At 34.7% G+C, this 21,922-nt stretch overlaps 1 protein-coding gene across 4 annotated transcripts in view; it reads right to left on the bottom strand.

Annotated features, from left to right (window-relative positions):
• The window catches only part of RUNX1T1 (RUNX1 partner transcriptional co-repressor 1), a 173,390-nt gene that overhangs the window by 66,302 nt on the left and 85,166 nt on the right, over window positions 1–21,922 (bottom strand). For 3 of the 4 annotated variants that reach the window (XM_007488095.3, XM_007488094.3, XM_007488097.3), the window contains 2 exons: window positions 5,920–6,057; window positions 3,363–3,604 (listed from right to left, as the gene is read on the bottom strand). In XM_007488095.3, coding sequence (XP_007488157.1) covers window positions 3,363–3,604; window positions 5,920–6,057 — 380 coding nt within the window. Of the gene's footprint in view, window positions 1–3,362; window positions 3,605–5,919; window positions 6,058–7,969; window positions 8,052–21,922 lie in introns of those variants that run through there. The other variant, XM_056823327.1, reaches the window with a different exon arrangement.

Below are 21,922 nucleotides of genomic sequence, written 5' to 3'. Positions count from 1 at the left end.
TTGTATCTTAATATGAAATATGTTAAATACAATATTACACACTTCATCATTAGGTAAAGCATTGTTTCATTTTGGACAGAATTTAAGCAATTAAGAAAATCTTATGAATTTTGTTCAACAGTTTTTCAGTTGTGTCTGACTTTTTCATGACCCATTTTGGTGTCTTCTTGGTAGACACTGGAGTGCTTTGCTATTCCCTTCTCCAACTCATTTTACAGATGAGGAAAGTGAGTCAAACGGGGTTAAGTGACTTGCCCAGGGGTCACACAGCTAATAGGTGTCTGAGGCCATATTTGAACTCAAGAAGTTGAATATTCCTGACTTCAAGTCCAATACTATGTCCATTTAGCAACTGGTAAAAACTACTATCTCTAACTCATACTAACAGGAAAATATTCAAAAGAATAAAAAAAACTATTTAATGGAACAGAGGCATGGATTAGGTAAAATAAAATTTGCTCTACTCAGTTTTATTTGCCAGTGTGACTACATAGTAGAAGCCAAAGAGACTACCTGTCTCTTTTCTACTCAACTACCTTTGGCTAAGAGTAAACCATGGTGGAAATGAAGCCAAAAGCAGATATGATTCTTTTGTTAATTAATTCTGACTTACAAAGGGAAAGTATATTTTTCCAAGCTCACAAATATTTGGTTCACAAAAGAAATTATGGAGAAAGAATGTTGACAACTTAAAACACCACTAATATTGGGAAGGAATAGTTGAAAGAGTGGTAAAAGGGACCATCAGAACTCATCCCCTAAAGAGCCTGAAAATAACCCAAAATATTATCTTGTTATTGTTATTTTCTTCTTGTCCTAACCTGTGATTCTATAGGTTTGGAGATTTTATGATGAGGAAAAACCTTCTATCAATGCAAAACAGCAAATGTTCTGCAAGTTGTAGTCTTACTGTGGCCTGAGGCAATAGGAGATTACAAGACTGGATAAGGATATCCTAAAGTCATTATATGACCAAAGCTTGACTTAACCCAGGAAGTTGTGCCTCCCAGGCTAGCACTCTGTATTCATTATTATACTCACAACAACAACAACAACAACAACAACAAATCAACAAAACCAAAAGTGTGTCCCTTATGTTTTACTTAGTGAGGGAAAAATCAGAAATCATTTCCTCTCTGGAAACCAGAATAATTTAAATCAAAACAGAGTTCTCTTGGTTAGGAGTCATCTGGTTACCAAAAACAAAAAACAAGGGTTCTGATGACCTAAACCTATACACAATAACCTCTCATTTTTTTCCTTTATGTGTGTGTAGTGAAGATTGGATTTGGCTCTTCCTTTATTGTGAAGAGCTAAGTACCTTATTATTACAATCAGGATCCAGTCTTCACTATACACACACACACACATACACACACACACACCCTCTTTAAAATTCAGGACATAAAGATAATTTATAATCTATATATCCCTTTCATTCATATTCAGTAGATTACTGTCAAGAATCTATTCTCATCATATCAGCTTCTTGAAATATAACTATTCAAGCTCCTTTAACAATTTATTCGAGATTATTCTATTTAAGAACTTCTTTGAAGGTATCTTCTGATACTATAAAATTAATTGTGGTGACTTGGTTTCACTAAGTAACATAGAAAAATACTAAGATTATTCCAAGGAGAAATTTTCTCCAACAATTCTAACAACTGATATAGGTAAAACTTAAAAGGGAAAATGTGGTAGCTTTCTGTGATACATTTGTCTACTCTAAGACAACTTTAGCCAAGAATGTATCTACAAAACAATAAATACATTCTCTAGTCTTTACTAAAAATTAAAAGGTGGAGGTATACTGGAAGGTTTGGGACTAGATTGCAAAATTTTCTTCAAGCTTATTATTTTTTTTAAATGCTCTTTGTTAAGCTCCAAAGATGAATTCTAACTTATTAGAAACAATTCAACCATTAACTATCAAGTCTGGGATAGGATAGCTATATCTCCATCCCAAATGCCTTGCTCATGAATATCTATGAAAAGTTCAATTCCCACATCGCTAGTGTTGAATCCTGGAATCATAGAGTGGGAAGGGTACCCAGAGGCAATTTAATCCAAATTGTACCTGAACAAGAATCTCTTGTATAGGGATCTTTCGCAAGACACATATAATATGATTTAAACCTTGTCATGCCCTTATAATAAAAGAAGCATTATTTAGTTAAAAGAGCACAAGCCAAGGAGAAGGAAGATCAGGATTTCAGGATCATTTTGGCTACTCTAATGCAAACTTATTCTGTGTCATTGGGTCAAGCACAGATACAGATTTCCCTTCCAGTTTTTAAAATGTGAATATGTTTTCAGTCCCCCTACATAGCAGAAAATGTTCAAGTATCTGAAGGGTTTGGAACACCTCAGAAGGAAAGTAATTAAAAGATCAAGCAGTACAGTAGAAAAAGGACTGGAGGAAGTTAGATGATCAGGGTCCTGTTCCAAGTACTACCACTTTGTAGCTGTAGAATCTTGGGCAAGATACTTAAAATTATTTAACTCCACTTTTCAAAATAAGGATAATGCTTTCAAGAGAATAATGAAGTCAACAACAAGTGAGAGCACTTTTTAAAGTGTAATGATTGCTGTAAAATCAGTAACATTAAACAAACTGAGGCATGATTTAAGTGGTGGTTAATTTCCAGTGGCATCAGTTTCAAAATAATCAATATATTAGTTAAATAAGACTTTCTGAATATTTCTTAGCTCAACTTCATACTTTATTTAGGTAATTCTTCACACTAAGACCAAAATTTTCTTTTTAAAATGGCAACTGGCCTTGGGATCTAAAGACAATGTATCAACAAACCTTGTACAGAAGGATTTCAATAAGTAAACTATCACCAGGCCCAAATTTATATTTATTTATCTAGAAGATAATAATCATGATCGAAAGACATACACATGCACATAAATACAACTAAATCCACACTTCAAATCCACACTGCATATTTACTTTGGGCTAGAACCAATGATCATTTTTTACATGTAATTATACTTTGAATAGTGTGAATTAGAATAATGTGGCTACTTAAGGATAAGTGTTCATTATTCTCACTCATTGGGACCTTGCTATACAAACACACCCCTCTACCAAAAATAATTGTTTATCACTCCTGTCTTTATCCAGCAGATATCAAATGAAGTCATAGGGCAATTAGAATCTCTCGTGAAAGATCCATTCAGATTTGGGGGCTATATTAACATTCATTTGTCAAAGAAATGACCAATTTCACATTCTGAGATGTGAATCGACTATTTTAAGAATCACCATAATAACCAATTCGGGTATATCCAATTAGCCATTGTTCTTAACAGGAAGTAAGAAGGGAATGAGTTGTTTGAGATTTGCTTACCACCAGTCCTAGTACAAGAGTGCGTACTCTTTCCCCTATTTCTGGTGAAATGTCATTTCCGAACTGCTGCAAGGTGGTAAGAAATCTCTTCAATTTGCTGAGTTGCCTTGCTCCACAAGCTGGTGGTAACTGCTGATTAGCCAGAGAGGAAGAGGAAGAAGAGGAAGGCCCATTGCTAAAGCCATTGGGTGGAGATGGGGCTCCATTCAAAGCTGTGGGTGAATGGCTTGTGCCATTAGTTACTGTCAGAAGCACAAAGCAAGAAGAAAAATGAAAATAAAATTCTGTGGAAAGAAGTCACAGGTAACTTTATTTCTAGTTGATTTTTATGATGTGAAAAATGTTTTGAGTTTTTTAAAAATACTTTGACTTCACATATACCCCAGGTTAAAATTCTGCTTGATTAAGTGGCCTGACTCCTCATAAATAAATACTCCTTGTATCCACACAGGCGCTGATAATGAATGGCGTCTGCTACAGTGTGGGGACAGCCTTCGCTCCCATGTGCACATATGCCAACCACCTGAAACATTTCAATCATGGAACAAGCAGCATTTGGATGTCAGCCTTTTGTCATAGGCTTATATCAATATAACAGGAATATTCTTCTCTAAACTGCTCCTCTAGAAAAAATGTACATTTGGTGGAGACTAAATTTATCACTGAACATTTTTAATCGTGTTTTGTACACACAACTGACAGCTGTGTTTATAAAAACAGGACTTTCAAGTTTTAACCTTCTACCACCCAATTAGAAGGCTATTTTCTCCCCACATATTTCTTTAACCACTTCTTTAGGGAAAATGCAAATTTTCTGTAAGACGGCAGAGTGTATACAGCATTAATTGAGAATTTATTTCCTGGAGTTGAAAGGGGACATCCTAATTCAGAGTTATAATAAGAGATAGCATGGACGTGTGCCAATTTGTTAAATTTATTTCTGATAAAACTGATTTAGACATTAGTGTAATAAACTACAAGGACTCTGCTAAAGGAAGGATAAGCAGATCTTTAAGGAAAGGGAATAGAAAAATTAGTAATTTGCTTAAACGGTGACTTGGCAATTATTTGTCAGGTGAGGCCACATTCAACTCATCAATATAGTGCCATTCTGAAATACTCATCTCAAAAAAAAAGTGCAGTAACTGGCATATTATAAGCACTTTCTCATTTATAGTCCTTTTATATACTGTCAATACTTGATTTCACTCAAATGATGTTTATTTGGATTTATGCATATTCCAGACCACTAATCCGGATTTATATCTAAATTAATAGCTTGCCTGGAAATAATTGCTAAATTTGGATCCTCCAAACAATCCTCTATAGTTTCCTGTGACAATGGGAAACGGCAAGCCAAAACAAACTAAGTTGATAGCATTACAGTTTGGTATCATTCAAGATACCCACCTCCTATAAGTTGGAGTGAGACATGATATAAACAACCTAGGAGAGGTCTAAAGCCAATTCTTCTTCAGTGATTTTTTAAAAATCTTTTTTTAATGTATTTGATTTGTTCATTACAACAAAATACACAGTTAATTCTCTCCCTCCCCTCTCCTTATGGAAAAAGGCATCATTTGACAAAAAGATATATAGATATATAAAAAACCATGTCTTACTTATTTCTATTCATCAGTTCTTTCTCTGGAGGTGGACAACTTTTAAAACAGTAATGTGTAAATTATTTCTCTTATATAGGTTTCTTTCATTCACATGGATTTCATGACACATCCAAAAAGGAATATGATTTGCGATTGACAGTAATTTGTTAGCTCCACAAAATCCTTGATGCAGAACTGTACAGAACTTTTGGGAAGAACTGAAAAGAGCTACCCGCTATCCTTACTGGTATACACTAGGGAGGAGAGGAACATCCTACTGTCAGAACATGCTGTCCTTTCCCTCAGAAAAACAGAGAAAGCAAATACACTTCCATTCATTGATTTATAAACTAGAATCAGAGCCAAAGTGGCATAAAACATTAGAAATCTGAAAAGTTCAAATCAAGGATGCTATTTATTTTAAACCTTACCACATAATACTCCCATACTTGGCAACACCCTTGTATGATGGGAGCATGCAGCTCTTATTACTAGTAGGAGACTAAAAGAGAAGACCTAGCTAGTTAAGTTTGAGGAGGCAGGCTGGCAGATAAGGAATGACCTTGGAATGATTTTAGTACACCGCCAATAAAGCAAAGCTAAACAAATCAAAATGCATACCAAATTATTGGTTCAGGAATAAATAACTTATCATGACCTCAAGATGAGTTATGTTTAAATGTAGGTGTCTTAATTTTTAAAAGTCAAACCAAATGATAGATAATAAAGCAATTAAGAAAAAAACAACACAAGGGGAATGACTCAGAGACGAACCAAAAATTATAGTCCCAAGTCAGATTTAGGTATTATGAGGATTTTTTGGGGGGTTGGGGGGAGGATTGGAGGTTGACATTACATATTCATGTTGGGGCTTTTGTTTCCCTAACCCTTCCATGTAAAAATGCAGAATGAGAAAAAATAAATAGAAGAAAGGAAGAAAGTAGGCTAATTACACGTTGTAGGTGTGAATGAACTGCTTCTTGGCGCTCCTTGGGTCGTTGGAGGAGGTGGCATTGTTGGAGGCGTCAATCGGGATTGTGTCTTCACATCCACAGGTGAGTCTGGCATTGTGGAATGCTTCTCACTGCGATCTATAAGACACCACAAGGAATATATTATTTTACCTTTTAAGCAGGACAGCTCTTCAGATGATGTTAACTCTCTCAATTTTTTTTGTACCATCCTCTACTCACCCCCTCCCCAAAAAAGGCTTCACCATGAACAAAAGAGGATTGATATTTCCTGTGGATAAAACAAGCTTTTCTACTGAAGCTCAAATAGGAATTGCATCATCAAAATCCTACTTAAGAAGGTGTATCACAGATGGCAGGCCCTCATTTGTAACTAGGCTATATTATCTTCTATATTTATTTCTGGCACGTGCAGATGCTACCTTGATGGCATTGGATGGGATAACGCAACTTCATTGGCAATTGTAGCCAACATTATAGCAAGCAGGAATAAATGGATGAGAAGGGAAGGATAGCAATGAATCCCCCTTATGACAACACAGAAAGAACTAAAGCCTCCTTGCTTTGTTGTATAGGTGAGATATTGGTAGGAGCCAGCTCTCTTTGTGACTATTCTCTGTAACACCTGCTGCCCCTGCCATCTTTTGTTTTCAAACTATTAGATAGGGCAGGTTAAATACTCCATGTCTCCTAGACATATTTTCCACTTCAATTTCTTTTCCTGTTCTATTCTAAAAGCATCAATAAATAAATACCATATGCCTCATAATGAAGGCTATCCTTTCTTTATTCAGTAGTTGTGAGTTTATAAGCCATTATTACAAGAGGGTGGTTGCACTATTTCAATTGACAATCTTATTGTGGGGGAAGAGGAGGGATGAGAGGAAGCTTAATTCTAAAAAATATGGAAAAGTTAAAGAAAGCCCCTAACACCTGTGTATCAAATCAAGGAACCACCAAGTCAATAAGAAGGGGGAGAATACGAGATCCTATTTACCTGCTCTATAACCTTGCTTCATAGGTTTATTTGAAGCCAAGCTTTGATACTATTAAAGAATAAAAAGATAATTTACTACAAATATCAAAGCATAGTACTTATTACATAGTAAGTGAACTTAATGATTTTCCATTAATAAATGATTTCTATTTAATGTTAATCAATATTAAAAGAGAATCTTTAAATAATACCTCTTCCCAAATGAAACATCTTTCCCACCAAATGTTTTCCCAAATCAATTTTATTTTATTCATTTAAATATCCTCTATGAAGTAACAGGTAGTTCCATAACCTTAGATCAGAAATATCAAGTGTTTATTTTAGAATCATGTTAATCATTCAATTGGCCTTAGTGGGGAAATAAGATGTAAAACATCTTTAAATAATAATTAATATTACATGTTTAAATTTCATTTAAAATGCAAAATAACATAAAATGCTAATGGATAATGAATTCAATAGATACTATTTTTTCTGATCAGAATTGTTATTAATTATTTTAGGAGACATTCCCAACATTGCAGGTATCATTGATAAAGGAAAATAGAAAATTCCAGATTTGTAAATTGTTGCCCTTTCAAAACCACCTTACATTCAGAGTACCATATATTACTTTTCATTCCCTAGGTCCCTTAAGTAATCCTCATTTATACTGAAACAGTGACAATATTGTCTAAAGGAGAGGATATAATAGAATATTCAAAAAACCTAATAGTCACAGCAATTAAAAAAAAAAACACCACCACCACCCATGTTCATCAGTGCTCTCGTTTATGGCATCAGCAATGCTACTTCAAAGTCCAAAATACTGACTAAAAGATAGGAAATGTCCTTACAGATTAGTGAAAGTGTATTTAATTAGGTGATAGTAGAAACACATAAATTTTTATCTTGCTATTTAGATTACAAACTTATCATCCTATTACTAAGCTAGAGCATTTCATCTACAAATAAAATTATTCTAAATAAATATTCATAGAGGCTAAACTCAAATTTGCTTCTGCAATAGTTAAATTCATCTCACATTCTACTCACCTCAACCAACCTCAGCAACAAGAGAATAAATAGCTTTCAGCTTATGTTGCAACTGAGGGAAGAGGTACAGCAGCAAATACAGGCCTTCCTAAATAAAGGCAAATATTTCTGTCATGCCAAGAAAGGAGGGAGAAAGGGAGGCTTGCCAGAGCTGGTTGGGAGATAACAGTGGGAACGGCTGGTCCATCTGGTTTTCATTCTGCTAACACTCATATTGAACTGTTAGAGAAGGCAGGCCAGATACACAGATTTGCAGCACGTGGGTGCACAGACGGAGAAAGGAAGGGGGTGGGGCAAGGCAGAAGGAGAGGGGAAAAAAGAAAAATATATATTTGAGAGAGGAACTAATGGAGTAAGGAAGTCCAGAGAAGAAGGATTAAATGATAAGAAAAGAGAACAGCAAGAAGGAAGCAACAGACAAAGGGAGCTAGAAGAAGTAAAATAATTACACTCAAAAGCAGTTTTTTAAGCAGGTGACAGCTCCGACTTACAAAGAATCAATATACCACTCTGTTATATGTGTGTATACATACACATATATATACATACATACATATATGTGTGTGATAATGATAATCTATAGTCACCAATAAGCATATATTTTTTTAAAAAAGCAAATTTAGACTCACTCAATTTTTTTTTTTACCTTTTTCTTCCTTACAGGTATACTCAACACATGAAACTTTTGAACATTTGCCTTTATCCAAACTTTCCACATGATTATTTTCTAAAAACACTTAGTATACATAACCTTACTGAGAAAAATAAATACTCAAAGTAGTTGCTTCTAAAATGTTTTCAGATTTTCTAAACAGAAACTATACTTCTAAAACATAGCCAGAAACCACCATCAGGTGTATATGAATGATACTTCAAAATGTTGATATTAGCAAAGGTTCAGGTTTGGTTAGCATAATTTTAATCAAATGAAACTTCAACCGAAAAGTCCAGCAAATTTGGGCAAAGTAAGACCCATCTGTAACTTTTTCTGCCTTACTCAATGCAATCACTCTTGGAGAAAGATGGTAAAATAACAAACCACTACTAATTTATATATTCTCTCTCTCTCTCTCTCTCTCTCTCTCTCTCTCTCTCTCTCTCTCTCTCTCTCTCTCTCTCTCTCTCTCACTCTCACACACATATTCTCTCTCACTTCTCTTTGGTGTAGAGTTAAAATGAATTCAGAAAATGTGTTTCAAGCATATTGATATCTATTACATTTGTTTTGCATTATATTCTTTTAAAATTCTGAAACACACACATACTTGAAACTTTTATAGCAATGAGCACAAGCTATGATTTAATCACAGAAGCATTTAACTCCTTTCTGAATTAGAGAATATGGTAAAACCAACATTAAATTATGACATTGCACGTGTAGATATCTGGTTTATGAAATTATAGTGTGCCTGTCCTACATAGAATTTTTACAAGTTATTTTTACCACTGTATTTAGTAGTTTTAGGTGGAGAGTGCTATTTATTGTAAGAAGAGCCAAAAATTATAAAATCTACAAGGCAGGGATAGAAAAGTATATGTGAAGATGTATCTATGTGTAGTCAAATGGATCAACTTCACTTCCTTTAACTTAAATGATTTAGGTTACTTTTAAACAAGACAATCTTTCATATATGGTAATATTTCAAGTCATATGGCACACATCCAAGGTAAAAGTATCAAGGAAGGTTAAAGCATGGAAGAAAATATGGTATATATAAATACATTACTGATACCATTTCAATATCCAATTCAACGTCAGGTCTTTGTAAAAGTGGTATGTTTTCCATTTCCTTTTTTAAGTGGGAAAAAAGAGATTGCTATAATATGCTGTGGCATTTATTTTACTTTTAGTTAGTTCAAATAGTTCCAGATGTATATTCAAGGGATGAAGAATTTTTCATAAGACACTACACTCTACTTCTTTAACATCATATTGTAATGCTAGTATTAATAACACTGACTGGTAGTCAGTATACATACATATACATGCACATTTATATCTGTGTGTGTGTGTGTATGTGTGCACAGTCCTCAACACTGCTTATATATTAAGGTAACAAATTTTGTTGCAATTGAAGTTTCATCTTCTACTTTGTGCTCTATTTTATGTGCATATTTTAACTCCTTTCAAACTATAAGGAAAAGCATTTTATTCATCTCTGTCTCCCCTTCAGTCTAGCTCAATGCACTGTACATAGCATTTGTGAGTTGCTTAGTATATTGCAGGCACTGTACTAATCATTAGGGAAAAGGTAAAAAACATAAATCTTGCCACTCCCAAGAAGCTCAAGAGGGAGCCGTGATGCAAATAGCAGGGTGCATAAAAGATATAAAAGTTTATTGGATTGAAAACATCCAATGTAAGTCAAATTTGCTTTAGACAATTCACAAGCTATAGAGTATGGGGGTGGGGGGGGGGAGGCACTAAATCACAGTGGTTGCTATAACAACAACTATGATGGTAGCACACAATTAGACTACTATTTACCTTTAAAAATAAAAACAAAAGCATCAATATCCCTAAATCTTCACAATAATCCTGTGAGGTAGGTGAGATACTATGAATATATCACCATTTTACAGAAGTAGAAACTGAAGACCAGAGAAAAAATTACATACTCAAAGTCAAGCAGCAAGTAAGGGACAGAATCAGGACTAGAATCAAAGACTTCTGACTAATAAGGCCAAAGGTTCTACTAACTAAATGGCAGTGCTTCTAAAGAGAATCCAGTGTTTGTTTGTAGAGAACACATGAAACTGAGAAAGGAAAAACTTCAATTTTTACTTCATCACATTCTATATAACAGACATAGTCCTCTTTGGTATGGTAGCCACTTCCTTTGTGTTAAAGTTGTGAAAGAGACTCTCTCCACCCCAGTAAAAAGGGGGTCCACAAGGAGGTTAGCTGACTTCCCAAGGCTCCTACAGCTAGTTATTAGCAGACCAAGGACCAGAAAATAGTTCTGTAACACAACTAATAGATAAGGCTTAATTGATCAAGCTTTCCACCAAAGATATTTACTCGGACTATTTCCTTTGAAGACTCAGATATGGAAGAAAGGCAGAAAGAGAGCATAGACAAGCTACCTGAAATAACTCATGACTTTAATTCTCTAAAACAATTTGCCAGGGTCTTTTTTGCTACAAAGAGTACTACTAAAGAGGAAAGTGTTACTCATAAATTGTACTTTGCAAAATCCCTCCAAATTAAGGATTCCAGTTAATCCTACTTTAGAAACATAAAAAAAAATTATAGAGTGTATGGACATAGTGCATGGTTGTACACTCAGGGGAAAGGCATAATGACTGGGGGAAACTAGTAGATCTGGGCTTCAGCTCCCAATTTTTCACTAACTTTTTATGTGGCTTTCAAATCACTTCACCAAACTGGGACATAACCTCTTCAATGGACAAATGAAAGGGTTGATTACTTTCCAGCTCTAACTTTACACAGTTCAGTGATTATTTGCTACATTTACTATATTCTATTAGTTTCTCCATATAATTTGCAATAAACCCAACCCCATCATATTAGGAGAAATGTTATTCCTAGCTCTAAGTACCAAACACAAACATATTTGAGGGTAATAAGAGAACAAAGAACTAATGTTCGAACTATAAATTAACCTGAAATGTATACCCTCTGGCTTGGACCTCAGTTTCTTTATCTGTAAAAGGAGGAAGCTGAATTAAAATTATTGCCAAAGTCTCTTCCAACTCTATAAAAATCTGGAGTCACTATTACTAAACATATGATTTTAATATAAATAGAATTTTCCCTTTGTCCTCACAAGTGTCTAAATAGAGGATAGGACTTGAAGAAAAACAGGTTTCAGTTTTGTACAAGGGAGGGGGAAAGACCTTAAAAATTAGAATTTTATGAATCTAGACAGGTTCTGGACTACTCCCATGTACTTGGGTTCTCTCTCACTAGAAATATTCAAAGCAATTTTCAGGTGTGCTGTAGGAAAAATTCTTCAGGAACAGGCTGGTCTCTGAGGTTTCATTCCACTGTTTCAGGTCGGTTTTACACACTGTATCTAAAGCAGTGCTATATTTTTTTATTATCTTTGTATTTCACAGAATACTCTTCAGAAAAGAAGCAAAGTATGGTGCAAAGAGTCAGAAGATCTGATTTTATATACTGGCTTCAACATATTAGTTGCATAAACACAGGGGAGTTAATTAACCTGAGTCTTAGTTTCTGTACTACAAAATGGGTACAATAAAACTTTGTACTGCTGGCTTCATAGGTGGTGTTATAAATACAGCAACTTGTAAATTCTAAAAGTGATATATATGATGTATAAAGGTATGTGTGTCTATTACCATTACTACTGGTACTAGTTTTTGCCCTCTAGGGCCAAGTAGATTAACTTACACTCATTCAAATATTTGAAAGCAGTGATTACATCCTCTTTATTCCAGGCTAAACATTCTCTACTCCTTCAATCAATCACTACATGACAGGACTTAAGTCCCCTCACTGTCCTATCCCCAAACTTTTGAATATCCTGGATTACCAATATTTTGGATATTGCTGGATATTTGGATATACTCCAGATAACCAATGTCTCACTTAAAATATGGCAGGTGAATGAATCACAATTTCAAATATACACAATAAAGTGGAACTATGACCTTCATTTGCTATAGATCTGAGCTGTGTGAGCCCATTTGGCTACTGCTTACTTGCACTCTTCAAATCCACTCTTGTAATGTAACTGCTTCCCCTAAGATTGTTGGCTCCATGAAGGTACCATGCCTTATTTAAGTGTCCTAAACTTTCCAAGGAACCATGTGCAGTTGACTCAGTGCAGTGACTCAGGCTTAGAGATGGGAGGTCCTGGGTTCAAATGTGACCTTAGACACTCCTACTTGTATGACCCTGGGCAAGACACTTAACCTCTGTTTGCCAAGTTCTTGACATACCTCTGCCTTGGATCTGATATCAGTCCTACGACTGAAGGATTTAAAAAAAAAATTATACTTAATGATTGTTGTATAGGTTGAGACAAAATTTAAGATGCAAATGGATGAATAGAGCACTATGTAAAATGCTAAGAAACTTCCAGAAGAAACTGGTAAATCATTTTCAAGAGGAGCTCGTTTTGGACAATGACTTGTAGTCCACAGAGCAAAGTACAAGGTGCTCCAAAAGTCTTGGAACAGTTTTAAATTTTAATTACTTAGGAAGTATAAATGTTTTAAACATTAATATTTAAAAGGTTATTTAGGTTTCTTATTAAAATTCATCAGAACCACTATTTTGAGCTATATGTTACTCTAGTGAACTTTCAAAATTTGCAAAAACTTTTAGTAACTCAAACTCTTTGATCATTCAAGGAATTTGATTTTGATGCATTTAAAACAATTTTGACATAACTTCACAAGAGAAAAATCAAATGGAGATAGTGCATATGACACACGTCAAATAGGAAGACCTACTCTAGTAATCTACCAGTCTTAGAAAGGGTTATCTGGAAACTGCCACATAAGTTTAATACATAATGACTGTTGTTCCATCTTGTTGAAATTTAATTTTTTTTTTCAAAATTAAATATGTGCAAAAATTTTAAATTAAAACATTTCAATAACTTTTTTGGTAATACCATAGAATTTATACTTTTGATGGTATTTTACAGATGGGGAAACAGAGGTAGGCAGGTTACATAACTTGCCCAGAGTCACATGGCTAGTAAATGTCTAAAGCTGAATTTGAAATCAGTTCTATCCAGACTCTCAAGTTTACTGCTCTAACCACTCTACAACCTAGTTATTTGGTTGCTATTCTTCAGTTTAGAGGCTTAGCATATTGCCTAGACACACTGAGAGGATAAATCACTTGCCCAGAGCCACATAAACCAATATTATTGATAGAGGTCTTATCTTTATCTACTACATCATATCCTTAATTATACAGAGTGGATAGGGACCTGAGCCACACACTATTATCCCATTTTACACTCATACACACACACACACACACATGCAGTAAAATCGCCAGTGTTATCATTAAACATGAATATGGTGATAATACATTACATCCAAAGCTCCTTAATCCACTTTTAATCACTCTGCCAGTTTTATGTAGAAATGCCAAATCTAGATGCCAACCAATTAACTTCCATTTGCTTATTAGATACTGGAGATACAAAGACAGTAATGAAATCATTCCTGACAGCAAGGAGCTTACATTTCTTTTGGATGATAGAACCCACATCTACTTTTAACTCTCCTCTTGGGATCCATATTCCATGTTTCAACTACCTATTGGACATTTATAATTTCCCCAAACAAAACTAGTTCCTTTCCTTGGATTCTCTTATTCTATAAATGCTGGTAATAATTTTGTAGTCACTCATATTTGAATAAGTTTTTCAGTTATCCATGCTCTAAACTTTTCAGGCATTTGTGGGCTTCCTCCCTCACTCCAGCTACGGTCCCATATCCTTTACCAAGTCTCCTGGTAAAGACTAATTCCTAACAAAAGGAAAGATACATATTATGACTTCCATGGATTTCTTCAAGTCCCAACTAAAATCTCACCTTCTACCAAGACTTTCCCAATTCCTCCTTAATTCTAGTTTGTCCCATCACTTGATTTTCTCCAAGTTCTCCTTTATATGTCTTGCTTGTTCATAATTGTTGTCTTCCTTAGTAGACTGAATACTGAGAAAAAAAGAATGTTTTTTGCTATTCTTTGATTCCCCAGGGCTTGGCATGGTGCTTGGCACATTTTATTGCTGTTCTTTAGTTGTTTCAGAATTATCTGACTCTTTGTGACCCCATGGGAGATTTCTTTTACAAAGATACTTGAGTGTTTGCCATTTTCATCTCCAGTTCATTTTACAGATGGGGAAACTGAGGCAAATAGGGTTAAGTGACTTGTCCAGGGTCATATAGCTAGTAATTGTCTGAGGCCAGATCTGAACAGGTTAGGCCTAGCTTTCTAATATGCCCTGTGCCACCTAGGTGTCCAACCTGGCACATGGTAGGTACCTAATTAGTGCTAATTAACTGATTGATCATAAAAAATTCAAGTGAAAGTGACATATTGAAGATATAACTATCATGTATGTTATTAGTTACCATACTTTGCTGGATATGTGATCAAATCATTTCTACATTCATAAATCATCATAGTCATCATCCAAAAATGTGTTTATGTGAACCAATGATTTCCTTTATTCAGGAAATCCTCTTCTTCAATTTAGATCAATAGCTTCTATGCACCTTTTCCTAAGGCACTGAGATATTTATTTGTCAAAAAGAAAGGATAGTAATGTAAGTCTTTCTTCTATCCACTCTGCTAAATACCATCTCCCTGAATATGTAAACCATTCTCTCAATTAATTCAGTATCCCAATATGTCGTCTTCCATTCCCTCCTCATTTGCTCCCACCTTGGAGACAGTGGCTAAGGTCAACCCCTTGACTGGTCATCTGGAATATGTCCCTTCCCATCTTCTCCACAAGCATCCTCCCTTGATCATTCCTTCTGTTTCATCTTTATTGCTTCCTATTCACTAGCATTTTCACTCCTGCCTGCCTATCAACCAATAGATGCTTCCTCTATCTTAAAACAAACAAAATAACAACAAACTTGACTTGAACCAGTCCTCTTTTCAAATTATTGCTTTATACCTCTCCTTTTTAGTCAGACCTCTTAGAAAAGCCATCTAGATATGATTGTTGCCCTTACCTTCCACATTGCTTACTCATTTCTCAAAACTTTGCAATATAACTTTGAAATTCCCTCAATTGAAACTGATCTCTACAAGATTACCAACAATCTCTTAAGTGTTATATCCAATAGCCTTTTCTCAATCCTGTCTCCGAGGCTTTTGATACTGTAAAGTCATTACATCTTTCTAGATATTCTCTCTTCCCTCAGTTTCATATAATTTTCTTCTTCTTTCTTATTCTGTTTCTGAATGATTGTTGAGCTCCTGAATACTACCCCAAGCATAATTATAAGGGTCTATTTTCTGGTTCTATACCAGGGAATCCTTAACTTGGGGGCTATAATCTTTTTTTTTACTTTTTTTTAATAAATGCATTTCAATATAACTGGTTTTCTTTGTAATAATATGTATCTGGCTTCCATGCCCTAGCAAAATCAGATATAACCATCATCCTGTTCAAATGATGGGAATTAACTGTGGTAAGAACATTGGGGAATGGAGGGAAGGAGAGAAAGAGTAAGCCAAAGAAGTAAGGCATCTGATAGTAATGCTAAAACACAGAGCTACCTGAAAATACTTTGTAGATTACTGCCATTACTGCTATAAATATAGATAATCCCCTTCAGTCAAATAGATTAGGTATATAATACATAGAAGCAAATTACCATAGAAATCTAGTGGCTGATAAACCCCAAGACCAAAACTTTCAGGATAAGAACTCAACATTTGGCAAAAATTGTGGGAAACTATGTGTAGACCAACATCTCACAATATATACACCAAGATACAGTCAAAATGGATAAATGATTTTAGTCCTAAAGGGTGGTATCACACATAAATTAGGGGAGCATGGGAAAACATACCCTGTGTCAGATCTATGGATAAAGGAAGAGTTTATGACCAAATATGAGAGAGCAAAGATCATGGAAACTAAAATAAACAATTGTGATTACATGAAACTAAAAAGCATTTTTCTATATACAAAATAGCCAAAATTAGAAAGAAAACAAGAAATGAGGAAAACATTTTCCTAACTTTTTTTTTCTGAAAAAGACCTCATCTCTCAAATATATAGGGAACTGCATCAAATTTATGAAAGAGCCACTCCCTTGTTGATAAATATTCAAAGAACATGAAGAAGCAGTTTTCAGAAGGAAAAATTAAAGCTATCAATAATCAGATAAAAAAAGGTCTATATCACTACTGGTTAGAGAAAAGCAAGTTAAAAACACACTGAGATACTATCTCATACCTGTCAGATTGACTAACAATGCAGAAAAGGGGAAATCACAAATGCTGGAGGAGACGTGGGAAAACTGGGACATTAATGCACTATTGGTAGATTTATCAATTAGTCCAATCATTTTGGAGAACAGTTTGGAACTATGCCCCAAGAGTTACTAAACTGTGCATACCTATTGACCCAGGCTCCTAGTTATCCCAAAGACATCAAAGAAAATGGGGAAAGGACCCATTTCTGCAAAAAAAAAAATATTTCTAGCAGCTCTTTTTGTGATGGCAAATAATTAGAAAATGAAGGGAAGCCCATCAATTGGGTGACAGCTGAACAAGCTGTGGTATATGATTCTGATAGAATACTATTATGCTACCAGAAATGAGGAGAAAGATGGTTTCAGGAAAACATAGCAAGAATTATATGAACTCATGCAAAGTAAAGTAAGCAGAACAAGAATGATATACACAAACAGTAATAGCAATATTATATAGAATGATCAACTGTGGGGAAAAAACTTAGCTACCCTGATTGATCAAAACAATTCCAAATGACCCACCTCCAAAAAGAGAATTCATGAGCTCTAAATGCAAATTGAAGCATACTTTCTTTTTTTCTTTTCCTTATTTTCTTGGCTTTTGTTTGTCTGTGTTTTCTTTTGTTACATGGCTAATGTTTTGCACTAAGAAATGTTTTGCATAACTTTATACATATATTACAAAATTATTTTCCTTTTCAAGGAGAGGGGAGGGGCAAGGGAGAAAATTTGGAACTCAATGCTAAAAACTTAATGTTAAATTTTTTACCTGTAATTTTTACATGTAAATTCAGAAATATGATACAGTAAGTAAAAATATATTTGTTTTTAAAAGAGTAAATGATTCTCAGTTGAAAAATGGTTAGAGAATATGAACAGGCAGTTCTCAAGAGAAGAAATCCAAGCTATCAACAACCATATAACTAGAGAAATGCAAATTAAAGCAAGTCTGAGATTTCCCTTACTGATCAGATTAGCAAAATTGACAAAAAAAGGAAAATGACAAATATTGAACGTTGAAGGGGCTACAGGAAAATAGGCATATTCGTGCACTGTTTGTATAAGGGTGAATTGGTCCAGCCTTTCAGAAAAGAAATTTGGAACTATGCCAAAAAAATCACTAACCTGTGCATACATTCAGTTTGGCCCAGCACTACCACTACCAGGCCTATACCCCCACAGAAATTAAAGAAAGAAGAAAGGTTTCTACATGTACAAAAACATATTTAAAGCAGTTCTTTTTTGGACTGGCAAAAAAATAAAACTAAGGGGTCACTCATCAACTAGCTGTACAAATTATGGTATTCATATTATAATGGAACACTATTCTGCTATAAGAAATGAAAAAGTTTCAGAAAAACCTGAGAAAACTCATTTGGACTGATAGGAAAGTGAAATAAGAACCAGGGGGAAACTGCACACAATTTATACAGAATTGTATTCTGTAACAATTTACAAAACACTCGATTAAAAAATGAAAATCTTTGAAATTTTAACTTAAGAAGTTTGACTAATGCAATAATTAATCATTACTGGAGAGGACCAATCATAAAATATACTATCTATCTATCGAGTATGGTAGTAATGGAGTAATATGCAAAATGAATCACAGTTTTGGTCAAAGTCAAAAGAGAATTTATTTTGCTTGATTATGCATATGCCAGAATGATTCCATTTTCCCAACTTTTTTCCAGTGGAGGTAGGAAAATAGGAGGGAAAAATGCTTTCTCATTGATTTTTTTTATTTACAAGTATTTGAAAAGAATGTATGTTCCAAAAAAAGACCAAGTTCCATGGGAAGTTGGTTTTAACTCTTAATGAAGATTTAAATTAATGCATTACCAGAACAACTTCTGCTTAAAGAAGTACCCCCCTTGCAAGCAAGCCCCTGATCAGGATCCCTAAGCACTAGATTGCATTACGGTTCTGGTGCCTTATTATCTTTTATACATGTTCCTTATTTGGATTGCATAGAAACTGGTCTCTCTAGTCATTTCAATACTGTATCCATGGCAGGGACTGAGAAAGTCTCTAAAACTATGATTTTTCCATGATAGGGAACTTCTGGAGGAGGAAACTCTTCTTAGTAATGCAGGCTGGTAACTTCTATGCAATTTATCATAGAAAGCACATGTCTAGATCCCAGAGTGCTTATAGAGAGTTACATAGCCAATATGTTTTGGGGATGGTTCTTGAATCTAAGTGATCCTGAATCTGAAACTGGTTCTTTTCTCATTATGGTCAACTGTGTCTTCTGTGAAAGCTTGTGGGCATGATTTTGCCCATTAACACACACTTTAAATGTTAATGGATCAATCAATTTATCTACACAAATACATGTAAATATAAGTACAGAGATATAGGAAGATAATTCTCAGGAAGTGGTCAGAGCTCAAACGAATCAGTGATTATCCTTCATATATGAGATAAACTTGCAAAAAACTATTAGCAGTTGGTGCTGATCCAAGTTCCTTGTTTAGCAATAATACATCCTTACACATTTATGTACATGTATGTCTTAGAAACACTGTTAACTGTTTTTCCAAGTATTTCACCCAATGAGAATATTAGACCCAATGAGAATATTAGAGAAATAAGAAATGTAAGAGATTAACTGCACCATGTTTAAATGGTACAGCTACATAATAGCTCCCCTTAATAGAGCACATGAAGTTTTACCAAGTGCTTTCTTCACAACAACCTTTTAAGGGAAGCAGGGATAACATTATTAAAAGTCCTCATTTCACCACTGAGGCTCAGAAGAACTTCTCCTAGGTCACACCACTAGTAAGTGTCAGCTAGGATTTCAGCTCCAGATGGCTAGTTCCTATTTTAATCTCTTTCAAACATGCACATTAATAGTTTCAATCCCAAATGTAGCCTTATTTGTATTTATGGTATAAATACAGGTAAATTTGTTATTAAATTAAGATGACAGTCTAAATTCTCATCCACTTAGCAGTAATCATTTATATTTTATATAGCACTAGAGCTGTCTCTTGAGCTTATTAAGAATTATGATGGGGGGATGGGAAATCAAATCAAACATTGATGGACAATTACAAATGGCATCCTATGTACAGAATGAAATACACTGCTCTGTAGAGATCTATATGATCATTTTTTAAAACACAAACTTCCATACATCATTTTCCTCCATGAATTCAAATGGAAGGCAAAGACAAAAAAAAAAGTACTATACTTTGCCCTGGTCAAATTACATCTAGAATATGATGTTCAGTCCTAGATTGTATATCCTGAAAATATTGTACAGCTGGCCCCTGCCCAGATGAATCAAGCTAGGATGGTTAAGAAAGCTTAAAACTATGCCATATAATCATCAGTTGAAAATAACTGAAGAAGTCAACATCATCATCATTATAACAATGATAATAACAATAATTTGTATAGGGTTTTAAGGATTTCAACATGCTTTACAATGTAAGTTGTTTGATTCTCACAACAAACCTGAGAGGGAGGCACTATTATATCTCCATTTTACAAATGAGGAAATTTGAGGCTGAAAGAGGTTAAATGACTTGTCTAGAGTCATACAGCTAGGAAGTATCTTATGCAGGATTTGAACTCAGTCTTCTTGATTTCAAATTCTGAGCTCTAGCTGCTGTGCCACAAAGCTATCCCTCACTATCTCCCCCCACCAAAAAACTAAAAACAACAACCAAAAAAAACTTTAGAGAGATAATAAGAATCTTTAAGTAGTTGAACAGCTCATATGTAGGAGAGGGACACATATGCTTCCTTTTAATTCAATTCAAGATGCATTCAGGGATATATTCTCTCCCTCAAGGCAGAAAGAGGTGGGGAGCTCCTAGGACAGAATATTGTTTGGTGTGTCAAAGTTTCCTATCAGCTGTTTGTTTCTTCATTTTCTAGTTACCAAAGAGGGCTCAATCTGGAGAAGCTGGGTAAAAAGATGACAGTAATGTAAAAACAAGGCATCAAAAAGTTTTGCTAGTTAGAAGACAGATAGCTATATGCATCTTTTCTCTATCCTGACAAACTTTCTAACATCTTGCCAAGGCTGTAGTAGGAAAACTGGCTCTGCTTTAGAAACAGCAAATAGAAAATGATTCTAACTTATATCCAAGTGTTACAGCAACCTCTTCAGAATTCCGAAATGGTCTGTTTCAGAACTTATGACCTAGGGATTTATGATTAAGGGAATTAAAGAACACAATATGGCAGCCCTCTCTCAAAAAACCTATATACAGCTAGCATTGACTGAGCATCTACGATGGTCCAGGAACTGTGCTAAGCACTGGGCTACAACTTTTCAGAATCCTTGTCAGATTTCCTATGTCTTAATCTTCCTTTCAGTCAAACTAGTATTTTCATACTGCCACCAATTGGCTTGCCCCTCCCTAATTGTATCCAATGCTTCATAACTAGTTGAAGACAAATAATGACAATGATGATAGCTAACGAGGGGGGGGTTGGCATTTTAAGGTTTACGGAGCACTTAACATCAAGTTATTTGCTTCTCACAACCACTGGAATTCCAGTGTTGTTATTATCCCCATTTTACAGATGATAAAATGGACACAGAAGTTAAATGATTTGATCAGGTTTATAAGCCTGACAACTATTTAAGATAAAGACTCAGACTAGCGATACATATTCTCATGCTCTATCCACTTAGCCATATGGATACAATAGAACCTTTTTAATGAGCAAACACAAGAATATCAAATTTAGGTAAAGAAAACAATTTAGAACTCCAAAAGTCCCTGAACTGTACATAAGCTTTAACTCTACTACTGAAATAATACTATTTTTGTGAAGAAGATCCAAGATAGGGAGAAAAGAACCATATGTACAGCAACAGTTCTTTTGTGGAAGTAAAGCATCAGAAATTAAATGGGAGCTTATCATTTTGGAGCAAGATGAAATAAACTGTGGTCTAGGAAGAAAATGGGGCAGCTAGGTGGCACAGAGGATAGAGTATCAGGAAGATTCATCTTCCCAAGTTAAAAC

Source organism: Monodelphis domestica, chromosome 3 (assembly GCF_027887165.1).
Source record: "Monodelphis domestica isolate mMonDom1 chromosome 3, mMonDom1.pri, whole genome shotgun sequence".
In the NCBI taxonomy this organism is placed as follows: Eukaryota; Metazoa; Chordata; class Mammalia; order Didelphimorphia; family Didelphidae; genus Monodelphis; species Monodelphis domestica.
The sequence above is the reverse complement of the archived record's forward strand: the minus strand, read 5'-3'. Positions and strand labels throughout refer to the sequence as shown.